The 21,618-nt window shown below is 41.8% G+C and overlaps 1 protein-coding gene across 2 annotated transcripts; it reads right to left on the bottom strand.

Annotated features, from left to right (window-relative positions):
- Positions 1-2,437: 2,437 nt before the first annotated feature.
- On the bottom strand, positions 2,438-21,220 carry LOC127462308 (mucin-5AC-like). 2 transcript variants are annotated; one of them, XM_051770789.1, is made up of 11 exons: positions 21,144-21,220; positions 18,329-19,318; positions 16,224-16,478; positions 15,763-15,875; positions 15,231-15,450; positions 11,630-14,596; positions 10,648-10,890; positions 8,963-9,046; positions 8,262-8,374; positions 5,999-6,197; positions 2,438-4,752 (listed from the first exon to the last, which is right to left on the bottom strand). In XM_051770789.1, exons 1-11 carry the CDS (start codon positions 21,190-21,192, stop codon positions 4,529-4,531), a joined length of 5,457 nt encoding a protein of 1,818 aa, XP_051626749.1. In that variant the 5' UTR covers positions 21,193-21,220; the 3' UTR covers positions 2,438-4,528. The 2 variants fall into 2 exon arrangements, with proteins under 2 accessions (XP_051626749.1, XP_051626750.1); XM_051770790.1 differs by lacking the exons at positions 2,438-4,752; positions 5,999-6,197; positions 8,262-8,374; ... (1 more) ...; positions 10,648-10,890; positions 15,231-15,450 and having other exon boundaries at positions 14,471-14,596.
- Between the last annotated feature and the right edge of the window lie 398 nt (positions 21,221-21,618).

Here is a 21,618-nt window from a genome sequence, read left to right on the forward strand (position 1 = left end):
GTGTTTCCCAGGCCTGTCTTATTAAGTCTGAGAGCATGTCCTGTTGCTTTCTCCTCCCTTTCAAGGCGTTGTTCCTGCTCTCCATCACGAGTCTACAATGACAAGGGCACTAAGAGAAATTCCTAGCATAGCCTACATAATCCCAATTGGATAGAAGATGGCAACTGCACAACCTGCTCTTCCACAGCATGGCTACATCCAGTCCCATACTGCCTGTGCCCATGGGACTGTAGTTCAGTGACTGAGCATGGTCCTGGTTTCAGAGCACCATCATTTTAACCACAAGGTCTAAAACACACCCATGAAGCTGGAGCAAAGCTTTTGGTTATTGACAGCGAGGGGAATAATAAATTGTGGCAAAGGGAAATTACTGAAAAATCAGCAGAAGACTTGAGTCTCATCTCATCAGTTCCACGGCCACCACATGACATGACTGAGGACAGAGGCTGGCTGGGGCCTCAATCCCACCAGGAAGTCATGTGGGACATTGCTATGGGTTCCAAAAAGAACAGAACACAATATTCCCTAAGACCTTGGTGGTCCCAGCATGCGTGAAGGGATTGGTAGGTTCAGTGACTAGCACTTAGAAGTTAGCTAAAGGCTTGAGCATCAGGGACTGATACCACCCACTGGAGGATGAGATCCACAAATGAGATTTCTTATTACAAAGTAAATCATAAGGAGCTGTTGGAACATCCAAATACTGGAATTGTTCCAAACCAGGGTAGAAGTTTAAAATATGTGGTGAACATTACCTGATAGTACCATCTGAATGCCAGCTCAAAGGCTTCAGAGGCCACATATTGCAGAGGCTCATGTGAGCAAAGTGTATTAACTGGCTACATTTCTCCTGTCTCTACAAAAAATGGGGGATATATTAAGCTCTGGTTGGTGTGTGCTGTTCAGTGTCCTGCTTTCAGGCACATATTTCATGCTGTCCTACCATACATGCTTTCTAACATTCTTAACTCTCCACTGACCACTCATTTTATTATCTTCCACATTTATGAACTTAAGCAATTTACCTCTAATTTTTCCTGTTTGGTATAGAATTCCCTTGGGCTGAAAATCCCAGCAGTCCTAGAGGTGAGTTGCCCCAGAACCTTCCTCCCCTCTGCACGTGTATCTGCAGAATTTCTTCTGTTTGAAAACACTTTCCTCTCCTCCCACGTGACTGATCCTGTAAGTGGTGAGAGACCCCAATCACCTACATCAAAGTGGAATGCTGAGGGGTTTACATCAGGGTTCAATGAAACAGGAGGCAGGAGAGCTCCCAGGTTGCTTCTCAGATGGGAAACAACAGTAGCACCCCAGGGGTAAGTATGGTGCTACATCCCAGAAGGTGTTGGCCCCAGAAATCCTTGTTGAAAAAAAACTATTTCTAAGGTGACAAGACCTGTGTGACTGAGCTGACAATGGTTCTACCAGCCTATCTGGCTATCCAGCTGCTGACCTTCCAAAAAACTTCTGCAATTCTTGTCCAAGCAGTTAAACTTGAAACAACACGGATGTCTCTGGAGAGAGGCCCAGAGGTCCCAAGGTCACTGCAGTATGGTGGAAATCAGAGACTTTTTATGCTGCTTGTACTAAGGGAAAGCTCAACCCTTACTTAGACTATGCCATTTCTCACAAAAGCAGATTTAGAGGATGAGATGGAGAAGGCAAGAATGGAGGCACTGTGGGAGAAAAGCTGACACCATGGAATGACCATGGACTGGGGGCAGGGGAGGCCACGGCAATGGGAAGGTGTGTTACAGCAGCGATGGGGCACTGAGCATGCAGGAATCCAACCCCTAGGAAACCAGACTTGTGTAGCTCTGCTGTTCAGCCACCAGCTCCTCCCTCTCTCTTGAAGCCAGAGCAGCTCAAGTTTTTCTGGGTCATAGTGTCAGTCAGTTCCAGGGCAAAAAAGTGAGTCTGAAACAAGTAAAGTACCTTTCCTCAGTCATAGAGACCCTGATCTGGGAACTGCTTAAATCCCACTGATATCAACAGGAGCCAGCTACCTAGAGACTTCTGAGTATCTTACCCTCAGCCATTTATTTCTCTGTCCCACTTGCTGGACTTGTGTCTCTCTGAGTAGGGAATATGCATGAGGAGCCCATCTGAATGCTGCTTGGAAGTGAGGAAATGATCCCCTGTGGAAAGGGGAGATCTGGCTCCTCCTGCTCTTCTTTTCAGAGAGTTCTCAGAGTCTAGACACCACAGTATGGTGGTAGGGGGATTTTTATTGGGAAAAAAGGGAAAAAAACGCTATATTCATTATATATAGATTCTGTTGTTTAATCTTGTTTAAAGACATCATCTCTCTATGTAATCATACTGGACCAAGTGTTGACAGCACTCACCACCCTCTCCTCCTGCAGGTAGAAGAGGCTCCAAATTACATGCAAAAATAAGAACAACAGATTCCTTCAGAAGGCACAATTGTAAAAAAAAGATTTTTATTTGTAAAGCATTTTTGAGAAAATATTAAATATATTTTGCATGAACAATCCCAGGATTCCTGCTGTACATGCTTCTTATTTAACATTATTTACAAGGACACCAGAAAGGTTAATGACAATAAGAATTTGCTATTCAAAGTAGATCCCTCAAAACAGAAAGGCAAGAGTATTTACATAAGCAAGAGCACTCTTTTGTATTTTCAACACAGCTCACTAGAGACCTTGAATTTACTGACAGACTACATTGTGGAGTGACTGCTCAGAGCTAACTATATTTGGAACCCACATACAATAAATTTAACAAATACTAATCACACTGACTTTCCACCAGTGAGGTGGGCTGTGGCCCCATATCCCAGACCTGAGCAGAAGGACAGCCAAGCTGGCACTACATGGAAGCAAAAGGAGAGCAAAGCATGCAAAACCCTGTTTCACAGGTCCCTGCAAATAAAAATAACATTCCAGACAGGAACATAAACCACCAGCACAACTTTGTGTGTGAAGATACCTTGAAGTGCTCACACAATCTTCCCTTCTCTGCCAGCACAGCCCATTGGCCTCACACAGCAGCTGCTGCCAAGCCAAGGACAGAGGAGCAAGGCTGGAGGGCACTTCCCTCAGCAGGGTCATGATACAGCCTGAACTAATCAGCCTTTCTGCAGTGAGGCAGCACATGAGATGGCTTCACCCATCTGCTTACCAGGGTCCTCTTCAGGGTTCTCTGAGGAGCTGAACTGTTGCCAAGGAAAGGAGGTATAAAAAGAAAGGAACACTGGCTGTGCCCAGAGGAGAGCAGAGCTGCTCAGGCACCACCACCTTTGTCTGCTAAGGTCTTTTGTCTGCTGAGGTCCCAAAATGTGCTACATTTGTAGGCACCTCCTTTCTCTAACCTGTGCCAACCAACCAGAGCATAATCCCCAAAAACAAAGGCCCTGAACTGTTCGGGAGGTGGGAGCCAGGACCTTGACATCACAGGACATTCAGTGCCTCAACAGGAGTGCCCAGCACAGGCATATTGACAAAGTACACAGACACAGGGAGAACTGGCTTGAAATGAAACACATAAATCCTACTGAAAATATGTACAGCAATATATTGCCCTTTATCATTTGTTCGGCACATTCCAAGTAGGAAAAACTACACCACGGGATAAACAGACTATGACTTCATCAAGACTGCAGCTAACAGTGGTGAAAACAGGTAAAGGCCATTTCTTTTAATTGCTCTAAAGCACAAGGTCTGCTCCAGTGTCACAGGAGCCTTCAGGTTGCTCCTACTGGGCTCTACCTTGGGATTATCAAGACTGAGGTAAAATTGCACTACATGACACACCCTTGACCAACCAACCATATTTGCCAGGCAAAAATAGATTAATACAATCTTTTGGCTCAAATTAACCTATCTAGTAACATGTTTTGGCTATATTGTTAAACCACACCTGTATTTAGCATGATTTACATTTATCACAGAAAGGCAACTGCTTCTTCATAGCCCGACAATTAAAGAAACCTTGAATTCAGAAGCCTCCAGATCAATCTGCTGCTCCATCAGAGACTTTTACAGCAAGTCCATATAAGCCAGATGCATCCCATTTTTCTTCAAACTCCTAACAAACTCCAGTGGCTTGTTCTGCAGCCACTGGAGAGAAAGAGGCATCTTCATATGGTGATACAAACCTCAGGGGAGGTGAATCACCCTTGGCCAAGTGCATAAAGCCCAACTCTGGGCTCAGCTGAGGATTCAGGTAACCTGCCACAGGTACCAAGCTCAGTCACTCTGAGATCCAAACTACACAATACAAGAAAGTATTGTGTAGTTTGGATCCTCTCTCTCTAGCAAATCAATGTTGGGAGTCATTGTGATACCTCTGGGGGACAGGTTGAACAGAGGTTTCTCTGCTCCTCACTCTACCAGTATGGGGAAAATTCCCCACTCCATATCTGCTAAAAGGATGATTCACTGGAGGTTGTTAGGAGCTCAGGAATTTGGTGATGGACATTGGGAAAGAGCAGGTAGAATTAAATTAAGTTAGTATAAACAATTGACATAGAATTTTAAGACAAACATATTAATATTCTGCCTTATTCCAAAAATGAAACATTGTGCATCTTATAAGTGCTTTTAGAAAAAATTTCCCATGAGTCCTGTGGTTTAACCAAATATTTACCCCACCTTTTCCTCATATAGATGTAAAATACTATTGCCAGAAGAATCAGCACTAATGCAACTCCAAGTAAAACTCCAAGGACAATCACTGCTACTCTCCAGCCAGAACTGTCGTCGGTTGGTGACTGAACGGACAGGGCTGAAATTTAAAACACATTTTAGAAATGTTAGCTAGAAACAGTAAAAAGTGGGTGTAAGAAAGCTTGGAGCCCTATGTGACAGCTGTGTTTTACTGTTTGGCAGCTTTGAAACTTCTGAATAATATTAATAATGGGGTTTGTATGTAGTAAAGATTTGCTAACTAGAAAGTTTTATGGACCCTCCTTTCTCTGAGGGTTCTTGTAATCTCTTGGTGACATCCAAAACCAGCAGGTCTGAAGATTTCTGGGAGAACTCCAGTCTGTACCTCAACAAGGAGTCACTCCAAGGTGTGAAAAAGGGCCATGAAATGGAGCTGTACATAATTTAACCACCAGAGTCCTCCTTATACTTTCCTTATACAAGCAACTTTGTGAAATGAATGGGGAGCTGGTCTGCCAGCTGTACTCACACCTACCCTTGTCTTGCCCCACAAGACAGTCCACTGAAATCAAAGTCTTTGAACTGAAAGGCCAAAACCAGAAAGATTCCTGATAGTCAGATGAAGGCAATGGAAGGCCTGTAGCACATAAGCATATGTGGTAAAGATGTGTGTAGTAGTGGTGGAAAGGCACACAGACTGTGTTATAGTGCTGGCCAGCACTTAAAAAGAGAAGGTTTTTGACTGTGGCAGAAGGAGCCTCTGTGTTGCATGAAAAGCCCCTGAGCCATAGAAGCTCAAGGCAATAAGCACATTACCACAACCATGAGCACAACAGACACTGTTTTGCATGTGTGTCCTTCTGCACAATTTGTCCTTTCCCTCTTGGCCTCCCTGCATCTCTGCAGTACTTTTGTGTTGCTAAATCCACAACTGCCCCGGGCAGGGAAGCAGGGTCCAAAGGTTTTTGAGGGTTGCCCAAGAAAAGGGGTGAACCCTTCCATCGCATCTCTATCCAGGGAGGAGTATTGCAGGAGCCACTACACAACAAGTCTCCTCATCCCCATCTCCATTAAAAGCCAATCTTTCAGGATCAGCATGGAGGGTACAAGAAGCTCACATAACCCTCCTTCTATGTGAAGGGAACCCATCCTTCAAGTCTGGAACTGGGTATGTGTAGTGACACTTTAAAACAGATCCATAATCCATGATAGCTGGACTATGTGTCCTGTGAATGTTTAAAAAGATTATCTGAGGTACTTCAATCTCTTAAAAAAAAGAAGCTAATTTATCAGCTTTTGTAAAGAGGAGATCTGACCCTTTAATCCCCACACCATCGCAGAGAAGCTGTTTCAACATCACTTACATCGTACATTTACTTCAGTTTCGTTCCCAAACTTGCGCTTTAATACTTGACTTAGGTGGGTCTGTATAAGATTCGCATCTACGGGCTCTTCTTTTGGCAGCAGAGAAATAAAATCAGCAATCACACTGCCGGGCCTGAACCCAAGCACGGTGACGTTGAAGCGTTCATCCTTCAGTTCGAGGCGCATTTCTCTAACAACCTGTGCAAATTGAAGGGGATATTTATTCCACGTGTCACTCAACTGGGGCAGAGCAGGAATGCACACATCCTACAGGTATCAGGATATTCATTTTGTTTCAGGATAATTGCCTTGGAATAAAGAATAAAAAACTTACTGAAGGAGGATTCCGGAACAATGCATGGCCTGTGATTGAAGGTATAAAATCTAAGTTTGACTTCCCAAGCACCAATCTGTTTAGGTTGTTATCAATGAATAATGCATTGAAACCAGTTGTCCTCCTCCACAAACCCATGTGAGACCCTGACTGCACAAAATTTGGAACCTACAAAGTGCACCTAATAAGTGCACCTAGTTTCTAAAGTTATCTTCAGTGTCCCCCAACATTTTTAACACGTTCAACTAAACTTCAAGCATGGTCCTTCACACACTACCAGCACAGAACTTGATGTGAGAGGTATAAAACATATTTTTTTATCAAAATCATGATGTTACAGAATAACTATGCAAAGAGAGACAAGGATGTGATTTGCCTCTCAGTCATTTTGACATAAATCAAGTGCAATCCCATTACACCAAGCAAAATCAAATCAACTGCACCGATGTCTCTGAAAGTACAGCCTTGCCCAGTGCTTTATTTTGGATATAGAACAAGAACAAGCAGTCCCCTCTGTTAAGTAAGACTGGTTGAAATGTTTCTGTTCAGGACTGATCTTTACGGAAAATCAGTTGTTTGGTTCAACCCAGTAAGAGAAGTTATCTTCTCGTTGTGGATAAATATGGTATTTTACCCGAAAAGTCTGAAAGATTACTACTTTTCATGGATGGTAACAAGCCTTTTTCTGAGTCACTGCTCAGTTATCTACCTCCATCTTTCTCTGTGGGATAAACCCCCACCCAAAACTACATGTTACATTAAGTTCTTTGGCCAGAAACTCCAAAAATACTTTTCTTTCCCTCACCACGATGAGCAGACAAGATAGGAAACTTGACCTATACAGGTCAAAGTGTAAAATTCCAAAACTACAATTCTGGAGCACTGTGGAATTTAAAATAAATAGTTCAAACTGAAGGAAAAAAAAATCAACATAGAAATTGACTGTGTTTCCAGTCATGTTAGAACAGCCTCCCTTTGATTTTGCCTTTTTCAAAGAAAAGCTGCCACGTGGCACAAGGGAAAAGCTTATTAAAAGCCTGTAAAGGGATTCCTGTTGCATTCAGTCATGTTGGAGGAAGCCTTTTAAATCCACTTTTAAATCTTCTATCCATGAAAGGGAGATGCTAGCAGTCATAAGACAAGGTTACCCTTGAGTTGGCGTGGTGAGAACAAATTAATTACCGCTTATGAAATCTGTGGAGATTCTTAGCTAAGGGGTATGATCATCACACTAAAAATAATCTTCTGTATTAGTTATTTAAAGAAGTCTACCCCAATCTTACAGTAGTTTTACCTTCCCAGCAGGCTTATGTACATCAGGATTCCTGAGAGGTGTTTAAGTTGTTAGTCCTTTTCTTTAACATGCTGCTAAAGGCAGCTGAGTGGCAGACTGCTGCTTCTACCTGTCAGCTTTACCAGCTCTAAGGTGCCACTTTTTCTCCTCATTTCTCCCCTGATATGGACCCTTTGATACCTTCTCCAGTCCTGCAGCCACTACCATGAAGCAAATGGCCGGTGATCTGGACTCGCAGTAGATGCTTGTAAAGGTCCCATATTTCCAAGTGTGTGTTGAAATGTTATTTTTGAGTACTATTCTTTTTTTTCCATCTCCACAGGCATAGATTTAGTAAGGTGGGAGAAAATAAAAAGAACAGCATGTTCCTTGTACTTATAAAAATAGAATTTTTAAGCGCCTTTCACTAAATAATTTTAATTTGGGGATGACTTAGGGAACATACCCCTCCTCATCGGCAACAAGCTGTCTCTCCTTGACATTCCTTGTGCTTCCTGTACAGTTTTATCAAGGAGGGATTATCTTTTTCACCTGTCACAGTCTTGATTTAACAATGAATTAAGGAGACTGAGGTTGCTCATAGCAAACCTTTTCTTAGTTCATTCATGTTGACAGAGAAGATTGATCAACTTACGTCTGTTTTGAAACTCTGAGCCATTGCTTTGTATTCTTCACTATCAGAGTTATAAAGTGCATTGTTAAATGTCTGGTTTTTTAACAAAACCCTGCAGGCAAATGCTTGGTTACCTGGGGGAAAAAAAAAAAGAAACAATCAGGTGAATCCCAGGATGTCCCTCCACAATTGCTTTTTGGACTTTATTACCTCGTATGTTCATAATACTAATTGATAAACACAGAAACAAATCAAATAATAAGAAGGTGTATCGTGTGTGTCTAATGCACTGGCTTTGGAACCTTCAGAGCTGAATCTCTTCAGGTGTGTCAGCCATCACAATCCTCACAACTTGTTCATCATTCCTGTATTATTCAGGGTGCATCCCACTCCCTAATTCAACAGCCACTCTCCCATTGATTTCAGCAGAAGTAACATCAGTCTGCTGGATTCTGCAAGGCACAGAGTGTGTTTAAATCCTCCTGAGTAGGTGGATGAGCCCCAAGCCAAAAGAAGAAAGCTTTACATAGAAAAGACCAGGATAAAAATAGGGCTGAAAGCTGAAGTTTGATGAAAGCAGCTTCTTTACCAAAGTGTGAACTTCAGATGCTGTGTGACTTAACATAATAAAGCAGATGGCAAAATACTCAGGAAAGATACTATATTGTGAAATAATACCCCGTAGTTACGAATAAACAAATGTTAAAATTCTATAAACTTACCAGAGCATACAACGTCTTTTAAGTCAGAACAGCCAGTATTTCCTGGTAAACAGAACTCAGTTTGGTTGAAGCAGGAAACAGGATCTGGGAAATAAGTTTAAAAATCAAGATAATCGCTTCTGTGCGTGTGTGGTTGTTGCCAATAAGAAAATTATGGAATAGGTGAAAGTGTTTAATCATGGCCAAGGAATCACCTAAGCAGCAGTTCCTTTGGTCCAGTGAGAACTTAGAACTGCAAATTATAAAAATGGAGCATATCAAAAGAGAGACAGGTGGTGGGTGGGCAGGTGGTATTTGAGAGCTTTACTGAAATAGCATTGAGAACCCTGATTTCTTATGAGAGCTAAAGATACAGGTTGTACTGTTACGTGCTTGTACAACTCAGGTAAACTAGATGGAGTTTTCAGCAGTAAAAGTCATCTGGAATTTAATTTGGAAACAATATGGATCATGGAGTCTCAAAACCTCAGAATGCCTGTCCGGACTGGCTAATCTGAATTATTTATAGTGGGTCAAAACAGCAGTTAAGGGTGGTACAACAGGTTTCATGTGGTTAACTCATTGGGTATAGCTCCAGCTCTCCTCACAGAATTGAGCATAATCTTTAGCTTCACATGCAATACAAATGACTTGGTCTTTACTGAACTTTTCTGGTAGGGCAGGTGGATCCAGGAAACTAATTTTAATTTTATTTTTTTTTCTTTTAGTAGGGAAACTAATAAATGAAAGCCAGTGGACTGAAGTATTGAAAGATTCCAATGGAAATTATGATGACAGTTCCTTGGCTCTGTGGTCCTAAAGACTAAGATAGAGGGTAAGTCCATTAGAAGGAACCCCCCAGTTAACTGTCAGAATAATTGCCCTAGAAGGGTTTTGAAAATAATCAGACAATCCACTAGAGAACTGAAAAAGGGGTTGCAACAAGGACAGTTAGAGGTCAAGAAATGCTGGAAGAAAGTAACGATTGCCAAAAGTCAAGTTAGATCTTTCAAGGGATATTAAAAGAAATTGTGAACATTTTCTCAGCCACTGGGAAAATATGATAAAGTGCAGTACAGTTTTATCAAATATGGATCATGACAAAATAACCTGGTAGTTTCCTTTGACAGGCTGACTTTTAGATCTCTTCCAATGATAGAAAGGCAATATTATACAGTGCCGAGTGGTAATTTGGAAAAGGATTTGTCTAAAGGAGTTGGCTGAAGAGGAGATGGCAATGGGGAGCTTTAAAAGGAGAAACCTTGATTTAGAGGGATATGATGTGTTGTGTTCCTTGAGAACCAGTTTTAGTACAGAGACACAATTAGACAGTCTGTCTTAATGTCTGTATCCAAGGGAGAAATTCAAAAGACAACTGTGACAATTAAGGACTGTCTGCATTCACAAAGGCACGTACAACCTGAACTTCACATTACCAAAATATTTTCTGTTAAATTTGCAGCCAAAATATACTGACTTTTGTACGGAATTTTCTGGCTCAACAACACAGCATGGTCAGAAATTTTACAGAGCCAGCACTTGCTCTCGCAACCAGCTCTTGAATTGAAGTAGTCCTATGAGTCAAATAAATAAAAAAAGACTTACAGGAACAAGAGTCTATGAGATCAAATCCAGATGATACTGTAACATGATACTGAGTGTGTATTTTAATTAAAAAAGAGATTATGGGTTGATTGAGGAAGTACCTGTTTGGACAGTAACTGAAGTCTGGTTATTCTCAGCACAGGATGACACTCCCACATATATGGCGTATGTATGGGCAGGAAGTAGATGTTTAAACACAGCTTTTGTCTCTTTTGTGGTAGTTTTATTTATCTCCTGCTTTCCATCCATGAGGGAGATGCTGTAGAGGCTGCCTGTGCTGCCACCGGTCCAGCTGAGTTGTATTTCTTCTCCAGTCACATTCTGAATTTCGATGGACACTGGCACTGCAAAGTGAAAATGTTCCATACAGCTGAGGGTGGTTCATCTCCCTTCTACACTTCTACACATTTAATATTAAAGAAAAAAAATAAACAATTAAACCAATATAAATTTTTGTGAGTTTTCTTGGAGCTGATTTCAGTTTTACACCTTGCTCTCCCACAAGAGCAGAAATAAACTCTTTGTTCTATAAATGTAAATCGTACGTTAATATACTTTGTTTGATGGCTCCAAAACACAAATGGGTAACATTCCACTTGCTTCTAGTCTTTCTAACTGCAGGCATGGTGTGGTAAATGGTCAGAATCGTACAGTGTTGGTTTAAGATTGTGAAGAAGTGATGAGGCTGGATGGGAAAAATATGAGTGTTCTGATGTGAACTGCTATTTGACTCATACTGATATCATCAGGTGATGGAACACTAAAATGCCACCAGAAAATCCTAAATTCAGAGCCGTAGGGAGACATTTAATAAAGGTGCTTCATGATAAGATTGAGAAAAACCACCTTTGACAGTGGTTTATTCCTGTAGGCAGGCGCCCAGGGGCTCAGGAGAGCTTTACCAAGGAGTAGAAACTTGACTGATATATATATAATTATGTATTTTCAGTTGTTCTATGAGGTTTCCCTTTCTGAAGTCATATCCTGGGATTTTACCTTGCAGCTGATATAACTGATGAACAAGAACACTGTATCTGTTTGGATAATTATTATTCTACAATTCAATATCAAATATTTACTTACTGCAAGGCAGTGATGGAAATGTGGTAGTAAAAATGGAATTGGATGTTGATCCTGTAAATCCAACTGTTTCCTTTTCTGGAGGGATTGTAGTTGTCAGTGCTGTAACTGCAGTTGTTTCATTTTGTGGAGGGACAGGAGTTGTGAGTTCTGTGAATCCAGTTGTATCATTTGCTGGAAGAATTGTAGTTGTGAGTTCTGTAACTCCAGTTGTTTCATTTTGTGGAGGGACTGGAGTTGTCTGTTCTGTGAATCCAGTTGTTTCATTTGCTGGAGGGATTGTAGTTGTGAGTTCTGTTAATCCAGCTGTGTCATTTGCTGGAGGGATTGTAGTTGTCAGTGCTGTAACTCCAGTTGTTTCATTTTGTGAAGGGACTGGAGTTGTCTGTTCTGTCAATCCAGTTGTTTCATTTTGTGGAGGGATTGTAGTTGTCAGTGCTGTAACTCCAGTTGTTTCACTTGCTGGAGGGATTGTAGTTGTCAGTGCTGTAACTGCAGTTGTTTCATTTTGTGGAGGGATTGTAGTAGTGAGTTCTGTGAATCCAGTTGTATCATTTTGTGGATGGACAGGAGTTGTGAGTTCTGTGAATCCAGTTGTTTCATTTGCTGGAGGGATTGTAGTTGTCAGTGCTGTAACTCCAGTTGTTTCATTTGCTGGAGGGACTGTAGTTGCGATTTCTGTGAATCCAGTTGTATCATTTGCTGGAGGGATTGTAGTTGTCAGTGCTGTAACTGCAGTTGTTTCATTTTGTGGAGGGATTGTAGTTGTGAGTTCTGTAACTCCAGCTGTGTCATTTGCTGGAGGGATTGTAGTTGTCAGTGCTGTAACTCCAGTTGTTTCATTTTGTGAAGGGACTGGAGTTGTCTGTTCTGTCAATCCAGTTGTTTCATTTTGTGGAGGGATTGTAGTTGCCAGTGCTGTAACTCCAGTTGTATCATTTGCTGGAGGGATTGTAGTTGTGATTTCTGTTAATCCAGTTGTATCATTTGCTGGAGGGATTGTAGTTGTGAGTTCTGTTAATCCAGTTGTATCATTTGCTGGAGGGATTGTAGTTGTCAGTGCTGTAACTGCAGTTGTTTCATTTTGTGGAGGGACAGGAGTTGTGAGTTCTGTGAATCCAGTTGTATCATTTGCTGGAGGGATTGTAATTGTGATTTCTGTTAATCCAGTTGTATCATTTGCTGGAGGGATTGTAGTTGTGAGTTCTGTTAATCCAGTTGTATTTGCTGGAGGGATTGTAGTTGTGATTTCTGTGAATCCAGTTGTATCATTTGCTGGAGGGATTGTAGTTGTCAGTGCTGTAACTCCAGTTGTTTCATTTTGTGGAGGGACTGGAGTTGTCTGTTCTGTGAATCCAGTTGTTTCATTTTGTGGTGGGATTGTAGTTGTGAGTTCTGTGAATCCAGTTGTTTCATTTGCTGGAGGGATTGTAGTTGTCAGTGCTGTAACTCCAGTTGTTTCATTTTGTGGAGGGACAGGAGTTGTGAGTTCTGTGAATCCAGTTGTTTCATTTGCTGGAGGGACTGTAGTTGTCAGTGCTGTAACTCCAGTTGTTTCATTTTGTGAAGAGACTGGAGTTGTCTCTTCTGTCAATCCAGCTGTTACATTTTGTGAAGGGACTGGAGTTGTCTGTTCTGTCAATCCAATTGTATCATTTGCTGGAGGGATTGTAGTTGTGAGTTCTGTTAATCCAGTTGTATCATTTGCTGGAGGGATTGTAGTTGTCAGTGCTGTGAATACAGTTGTGTCATTTGCCTGAAGGATTGTAGTTGTCAGTTCTGTAACTCCAGCTGTTTCATTTTGTGGAGGGATTGTAGTTGTGAGTTCTGTTAATCCAGTTGTATTTGCTGGAGGGATTGTAGTTGACAGTGCTGTAACTGCAGATGTTTCATTTTGTGGAGGGATTGTAGTTGTGAGTTCTGTTAATCCAGCTGTGTCATTTGCTGGAGGGATTGTAGTTGTCAGTGCTGTAACTCCAGTTGTTTCATTTTGTGAAGGGACTGGAGTTGTCTGTTCTGTCAATCCAGTTGTTTCATTTTGTGGAGGGATTGTAGTTGCCAGTGCTGTAACTCCAGTTGTTTCATTTGCTGGAGGGATTGTAGTTGTGATTTCTGTTAATCCAGTTGTATCATTTGCTGGAGGGATTGTAGTTGTGAGTTCTGTTAATCCAGTTGTATCATTTGCTGGAGGGATTGTAGTCGTCAGTGCTGTAACTGCAGTTGTTTCATTTTGTGGATGTACTGGAGTTGTGATTTCTGTGAATCCAGTTGTTTCATTTGCTGGAGGGATTGTAGTTGTGAGTTCTGTTAATCCAGTTGTATTTGCTGGAGAGATTGTAGTTGTGAGTTCTGTGAATCCAGTTGTATCATTTGCTGGAGGGATTGTAGTTGTCAGTGCTGTAACTGCAGTTGTTTCATTTTGTGGAGGGACTGTAGTTGTGAGTTCTGTTAATTCAGTTGTTTCATTTGCTGGAGGGATTGTAGTTGTCAGTGCTGTAACTACAGTTGTTCCATTTTGTGGAGGGACTGGAGTTGTCTGTTCTGTGAATCCAGTTGTTTCATTTTGTGGTGGGATTGTAGTTGTGAGTTCTGTGAATCCAGTTTCATTTGCTGGAGGGATTGTAGTTGTCAGTGCTGTAACTGCAGATGTTTCATTTTGTGGAGGGATAGGAGTTGTGAGTTCTGTGAATCCAGTTGTGTCATTTGCTGGAGAGATTGTAGTTGTCAGTGCTGTAACTCCAGTTGTTTCATTTGCTGGAGGGACTGTAGTTGTCAGTGCTGTAACTGCAGTTGTTTCATTTTGTGGAGGGACTGTAGTTGTCAGTGCTGTAACTGCAGTTGTTTCATTTTGTGAAGGGACTGGAATTGTCTCTTCTGTCAATCCAGTTGTTACATTTTGTGAAGACACTGGAGTTGTCTGTTCTGTAAATCCAGTTTTATCAGTTTCTGGAGGGACTGGAGTTGTCTGTTCTGCAAAACAGAAATTTGGAGGTGGTGAGTAGAACTTTTTTTTAAAGTTTACCAAGCTTATGCTATTTTAATTACATAAACAACTTTCAAAAAACAGGCCCAGAAAATTTGCTTCTGTTTTTGCCTAAATAGTCAACTGGGGTACCCATTCTCCCATAAAATCCAATCCACCAAAGGCCATTGTGAGTAAATATAATGAACTATTACCTAAGGGGTCAGGGGAGGTAAAAGACCTTATATGCAAATTTTTTAAGTTTTGGTTTTGGTTTTGTGTTGGAGTTTTTTTAATTTATATAAAGTGATTACGTGAAGGCAGATCCTGCTGACAAACTCTCCCTGGAACTTGGGGACTCTTATCTGTGAATCCTTCCTTGCATTGACAGGAATAAGTGGCTCCTTCAGTAATGCACGTGGCATTTTGGGAACAGTCATTTAAATCTGGTTGACAACTATTCCTTGCTACAGTGAAGTTGAACAAACCAGAAAAAGAAGAATGTTTTAATTAGCATTGGGAAAAGAGATAGATAAACTAAATACTGTTTAATTTTCTGCACCCAAATCCCATTTCACTGGATGTTACCATCAGTGAAATATACACTGCTGATTGAATTCACAGTGATGAACAAATTCATACCTTCTATGACAGTCATTTGAGGGTCGACTTGAAATTCTGTACTCTTGTTAAGGGCCTCTGTAAAAGCATCTGAAATCTCTGGTTCTGTTATATTTTGTCCTTCATCAAACACAATGTCATAGAGCACAATCACACTGCCATTCTTGATGCTATTAATTACAATACGCATTTTTGTTCCATTTTTCAATTCTTGTATCTTCTGTGGCAGATGTTTTGTTATCTGCAAGGTAAAAGGTTTGACTTATTAACTATTTTTCTCGTATAGCAAAAGAGTTCTCAGAGCAATCTGCTGGCCATGGTTAGTTTAGAAGCACCTCTCACAGTAGGGGAATATGTATAAACCCCAGACAGAATTTCAGTTAAATCAGGGCCTCAGAGGACAACACTATGAAGTAAAGCTTCATTTCTAACCATCACACAATCTTTCCTTTCCCACATTTAAAATTATTCATGCCCAGATCCTCCTGACTATTTACGTTAGGAAGAGCTCAGCAGAAAATAAATCTTAGTTTAGAATTCCTAAGCAAAATACCTCTGAAATGAACTTAGTTTCAAACTCCTGAAATTCTCTACTTGATTTGTTCTGATATTCAGGCTTGAACTCTTCATTGGTAATCCTAGTGGTTCCACTGTAGACTTCAGCAGCTGTGGGGATATGCAAGACAGAATAACCAGACAAAATGTAGTTATTATTTAAAAATTGTTCCTCAGCTAAGTAAGGCTTTGGAATTAAAGTGTATGGAGCTGGGAGAGACTAAAACATTGAACCACTGTCGTTCTAGTTCAGTCAAGTTTTTAATTTGGCAGGAGGGCAAGTGAAGCTTTAGATCTTAGCCCAATGAAAAATTTGCAGCTGACTTTAAGTGTCTGAAAGTTTGGCCTGCTTTTGCCTATTGATGTCCAGGTAGGTGCTCAGTGAAAAAGGGCTTCATTTTAAGGCCAATGAATGTGTTAGTTTGCCAACAGAAAAGGAAAAGATTCCTGAGGAAATACCTGTCTGAACAGTCAAGGAGGCGCTGACATTCTCAGAGCAAGTTGAAACACCCACGGATATTTGGTATTGCTGACCAGAAAGCAGATTTTCAAATGCAGTACTTGTTCCATTTAGGATTCTCCTCTCCATCTCTCCTGATTTTCCCCGTAGAAGTACTGTGTAAGGACTGTCTCCTGTGCCACCTTGAGGTTTCCAACTGAACTGTATCACTGTACTGGTCACGTTCTCCAGCTGGATGGACAGAGTGATAGGAGCTAAAAAGCAAAAAGGAAATTCCTGTGAAACATGTAGTTACAGTCTGTGTGTCTTTAAGGAATAAAGTATTAATGTGAAAGTGATTGCCTAAGGAAAAATTTAAGTTTCTGTAATGTTTTTATAAAGATATGAAACACAGAATCATATCACAGAATCACAGAATGGGTTGGAAGGGACCTTAAAAATCACCTAGTTCCAACCCCCTTGTCGCAGGCAGGGGCAGCTTCCACTAGTTCAGGCTGCTCAGGGTCCCATCCAGCCTGGCCTTGAACACTTCCAGGGATGGGGCATCCACAACTTCTCTGGGCAACCTGTGCCAGGGCCTCCCCACCCTCATAGGGAAGAATTTCTTCCCATTATTTACTCTAACCCTACCTTCTTTAATTTTAAAGCCTTTCTCCTTTGTCCTGTCACTACACGCCCTTGTACAAAGTCCCTCTTGTAGGTCCCCTTTAGATACTGGAAGGGGCTCTGAGGTCTCCCCAGAGCCTTCTGCAGACTGAACCATCTCAACTCTCTCAACCTGTCTCCATAACAGAGGTTTTCCAGCCCACTGATCATCTTCATGGCCTCCTCTGGACCAGCTCCTGCAGCTCCACGTTCTTCCTGTGCTGGGGACCCCAGAGCTGGAGGCAGCTCTGCAGGTGGGGTCTCACCAGAGCAGGGGGGCAGAATCCCCTCCCTTGCCTTGCTGCCTGCACTGGTTTTGATGCAGCCCAGGATACATTTGGCTGCCAGTGCACGTGGCTGGGTCACGCTGAGCTTCAACAACATGTGCATCAACACCCCCAAGCAGGGCTGCTCTCAGTGCATTCCTACCCAGCCTGTACTTGTGCTTAGGATTGCTCCAACCCATACGCAGGATCTTGCACTTGGCCTTGCTGGACTTCATGAGGTTCACACAGGCCCAGCTCTGAAGCCTGTCCACGTCCCTCTGGATGCCATCCCTTCCCTCCAGCATGTTGACTGCACCACACAAGTTTAGTGTCATCAGCAAATTTGCTGATGGTGCCCTTGATCCCACTGTCCTTGTCACCCACAAAGATGTTCAACCCAAAATAGACCCCTGATGACACCACTCATCACTGGTCTGCCCTACCATTGAGCCTTTGTGAAAAAACAAGTTATACCTCATCACGTGCAAGTGTGTATCTCCTGTTGAATTCCATGAAAGCACTAAGACTCCAAATCCAGGATGGATTAACCCATTAGATTTGTAGAACTAGAATATTATTATGCACTAAAATTGAAGATCATACCACCAATTTTTTTTTCTTTTCTTTGGTGCAGAATATAAAAAGACTGCATTCTCCTCTTTTCTATCTTTGCTTTTTTATCCATTAAAAACGATGAAAGATTCATTACCGCATATTCTTTGAAGTCAGCAGATAGCCCTTTGGCAAAAAACTAAAGATACACCAGAAAAGAATTACTATTGAAACAAACAGGAACTGAGTTAGCACAAATAAATTCAATAGAATTCTCTCAGTGAAGGAACCGCCTCTAGTATTTCAAAAAAGAGAATTTCGAAATTCAAACAAAAACCAATAAAACTTCCCACTAGCATAACTTGACCTATGCAGCCTAACTACATTGCATTTTACATCAGTGGCACACCAGACTGCTTAAACACAAGGTGTGCCATTTCAAAAACAACTGCAGACAGCAGCTGCAGCCTCTGAGAAAAGCATGTAGAGGCAGGGATTCATACTCCTGGCTTAAATTCCCAACTTAAAAAAGGCATTGTGGAAAGCTCAAATTCCAACCAAAAATAGCAAAAATGAAATTGCACTCAGCTCTTCCAAAAATAGAGAAAATTACATTTAGTATCATGTGTTAAAATACTCACAGCAAGTTCCAGTAACAGAAGGATTGACAGACGTCGGCATTTTAAGGTTCGGCATGGATGGGGTCGCCAGGGATGTATCAGGGAGGGAATGGGAGGTCTCAGCACTGGGATCATTTGTCGTTCCACTCCCCTGGTTGATGGTGGGACTTTCCCCTTCTCCAGGAGGAGCCGTGGCACTGTTGCCTGTGGAGGCCGTGGCTGTGGGAGACCAGGGACTCCCCATGGAAGATGGAGTGGTCCCTGCCCCCAGCATGGCCTGTCCCTGTGTGAGGGGTGCAGAGGTGTGTTGAGCTGCTGAGGTCTCTGTGCTGCCGCCCGGGGTGGATGAAAGGCTGGCCTTGGTGGTATCTGAGGCAGGAGAGGTGCCAGAGGTGGAAGCCACTGTCCTGGGGGTAGTTGGGCTGTGTGCCATGTGCCCTGCTGTTGCAGCAGCCGACTGAACACTCGTAATGCCAGCAGTGGAGGACAGAGTGGGGACCACGAGTGTTGTGGACTGGTGGGCTGTGGTGGCCAAGTGCTCCTCAGCAGTGCTGCTGGTGCTGCTTGGCTGTGGACTGGGAGTTGCAGCTGTGGAGCCATCAGGAGAGGACGAGGAGTGGCTGGTCACTGCCGAGCTGGGCAGGGAGGAAGCAGTGCCACTCCCTGTGCCCATGGAAGTGGCAGTGGTGGCAGGCCCTGCCGTAGGGTTGGCTGGGCTCACCACATCACTCCTGGCAGATGTCCTCGGTGAGTTCCCTTCCCCATTTGGCCCTGTGGGCTCAGTCTCTGTCCTCCCTTCTCCACCCACCATCCTCATCGTGGAGGGGGACAGAAAGGATGTGTCCAGGAGGGAAGGGGCTGTCGTGGCACTGGGCTCAGCCGTGGTGGCATTGGAGTTGTGTGCAGCTGGGCCAGCTGTCCCACCTGGTTCTGTGCTCACAGAGCCCTTTATGTGGATCTGAGCAGTGGCAGTCGTTACATTTCTTCCCTCTGTCATTCCAGTCTTGGTACCTGTCACATTTTAAAAATGTGGATTATGGATATTTACCCTCTATTCCTGTGAAGCACTTCAATAGTCTACCAAGTGTAATTTCATTCCTGCGTGACAAGTTCACTTATCTTTCTCATCTTCATTGTTATTCCTTTCCCTCCCCATTTCTAGTTTCATGTTTGCTTTGCTGTTTCTTAACTACTATGAAATTTCTACGTTATTTCCTTTTCCATTTGCATACATTTAAGGAGCTTTTTACCTTACTGATTTCCTGGTAATACTTTTTTTCTGCATAAATTTAGAGATTTATATTTCCTTTGTATATGCTTTGCTGTTTCTAATCTACATATTTTTTCAGGTTTTTTTAGTGTTCTTCTCTTCCTGTAAATATTATTTCATTTACAGTTGGGGCAGGGTTTAGTGGTGGACTTGGCAGTGGTAAGTTTAAGTTTAGACTTGATGATCTTAAAGGTCTTTTCCAACCTAAATTATTTGATCACCCTATGATCTCTGTAAAGTAAAATTTCTAGAGAATTAACAAGGAATATTAAAAATGAATGGAATGCATTTTTCAGCATAATTTTCTCCTTAACTGTTTATGCATATTTGATTATTTCCATTTTTTTATTTTGCAAGGCATTTCTGCCTTTTTTATTTACTGGTTGTCAGGCAGGATAGAAAGATTTTTCTGTGCCTATCTTTCTGTTGATATCCTAAATCATAATAATCCTGTGAAAAAATTCATTGCCTTCCTGTGTTTACCTGTATCTCTAACTATAAATAAATCATAACTTCTTTAGTTTGCAAGTGTAAAGATGACATTTCCAACTCTCACAAAATTTCTTTAAAGGGAAAATCAAATCCTTTTTCTGTTGTGATTAGATAGTCAAGTCAATTTTGGCTCATTTCATTTACTTGATGAAGTAGTTTAACCTTGATTTTGAGGAGTGGCTTTGTTCCTGCTAAAAACACAGACATAAGTCTTCTGTTTCATGCCAGTTTTACTCCTTAGCAACACTTAGTTATTATCCTGGGGCTTTGGTTGTATGAAACTTAAAAGGATTCTCAGAGAATTTGCGCTGGAGTAGCTCAAATTCTTAAGAACCACATTAATTAATTTCTTTTGACTCTACCTACCCGTAAAATTGAAGTGGGGTGCTTTTTTCATATTGTTTGGTATATACATAAAAACTTGTAATGTAGCAATACATACTTTGCAAAATTCCTCCTACAGACTGATATATTTTCTGCATCCAAATACAGTTTGAATTTTAAGACCCTTGTGCTTGTATCCCTCAGATTGTTAACAGCAAGTACTGGTCACTCAAGAAACTTGTGTTCATCTGCATTGAAACAAGACAGCAAGGATAAAATAATGTAGCCTCTGAATTTCTAGATATTTCAAAAAACTCTTACAGTGCAGTAGGAACACAGCACAATTAATACAACCTAGTCCATGTTTTTATGAGTCTTTTCCTGGAGAGTCTTTCAGAGGAGGAAAAATTGGCAAAACATATCATTTAGTGGTCTTGTAACTAAGCTTAAGGTTAAAAAAGATCTGGTTAGACACTGCATGTTTCATCTTTTAGATGAGTTTTCTGAATACTTAGCTCTCCTCCTTTAAACTACTTACAGCTTTATATCCCTACTAAAATACCTGATGAAATACTACATATTCAAGCTAAATTAAAAACAAATAACTGTAAATAGTGCATGCTTTTGTATTTTATGTTTATTTTTAGCCCTGCACCCCCCCCCCTCGCCCTGATTATCGTTTCAAACGTATCTCAAGGACATCCTCCAAACACATAGCAGTGGCAAATAATCAAATAGATTTTGACTTACAGAGAAGAAGGGAGAAGATGAAATGCCAAAGGTAATTCCAAGCCCCCATGCTGAGTTTCCACCTCCTTGCAGTGCTCTCCCCACGCGTGGAACTGGCCTTTTGGCGGGAAGACCTCGTTGATTTAAACAGGGGCGAGGCTGCAAGTGTTCCACCTCGGCCTCTGCAAATCCCTCACACAAGTGGGATCACAGCCAATGTAATCAAATGCTCGCCGCTCACCTGTTCTGTAATAAACTCCAGAGCTTTCTGCCGAGGCATGATTGCTTTTCTTTAATGGAACAAAGTCTAAACGCGATCCAAAAGGGAGTCAAAAAGGAAAGACGGGCAGGATTCAGTGGGCAGTGCATCACGCCTGAACAACTTTTCTTTTTCTTTTTTGGGGGATATTCAATCAGTAAAATATTTCAACAACCTTGGGGCTGTGCAGTGCGTGACTAAGGTACAGAACTGAGGAGCCTTGGATCTGAAAGTCTT

The sequence above is a fragment of the Manacus candei genome, unplaced genomic scaffold (genome assembly GCF_025592945.1).
Source record: "Manacus candei isolate 608988 ecotype Guabito, Panama unplaced genomic scaffold, ASM2559294v1 h1tg000126l, whole genome shotgun sequence".
Classification (NCBI taxonomy): Eukaryota; Metazoa; Chordata; class Aves; order Passeriformes; family Pipridae; genus Manacus; species Manacus candei.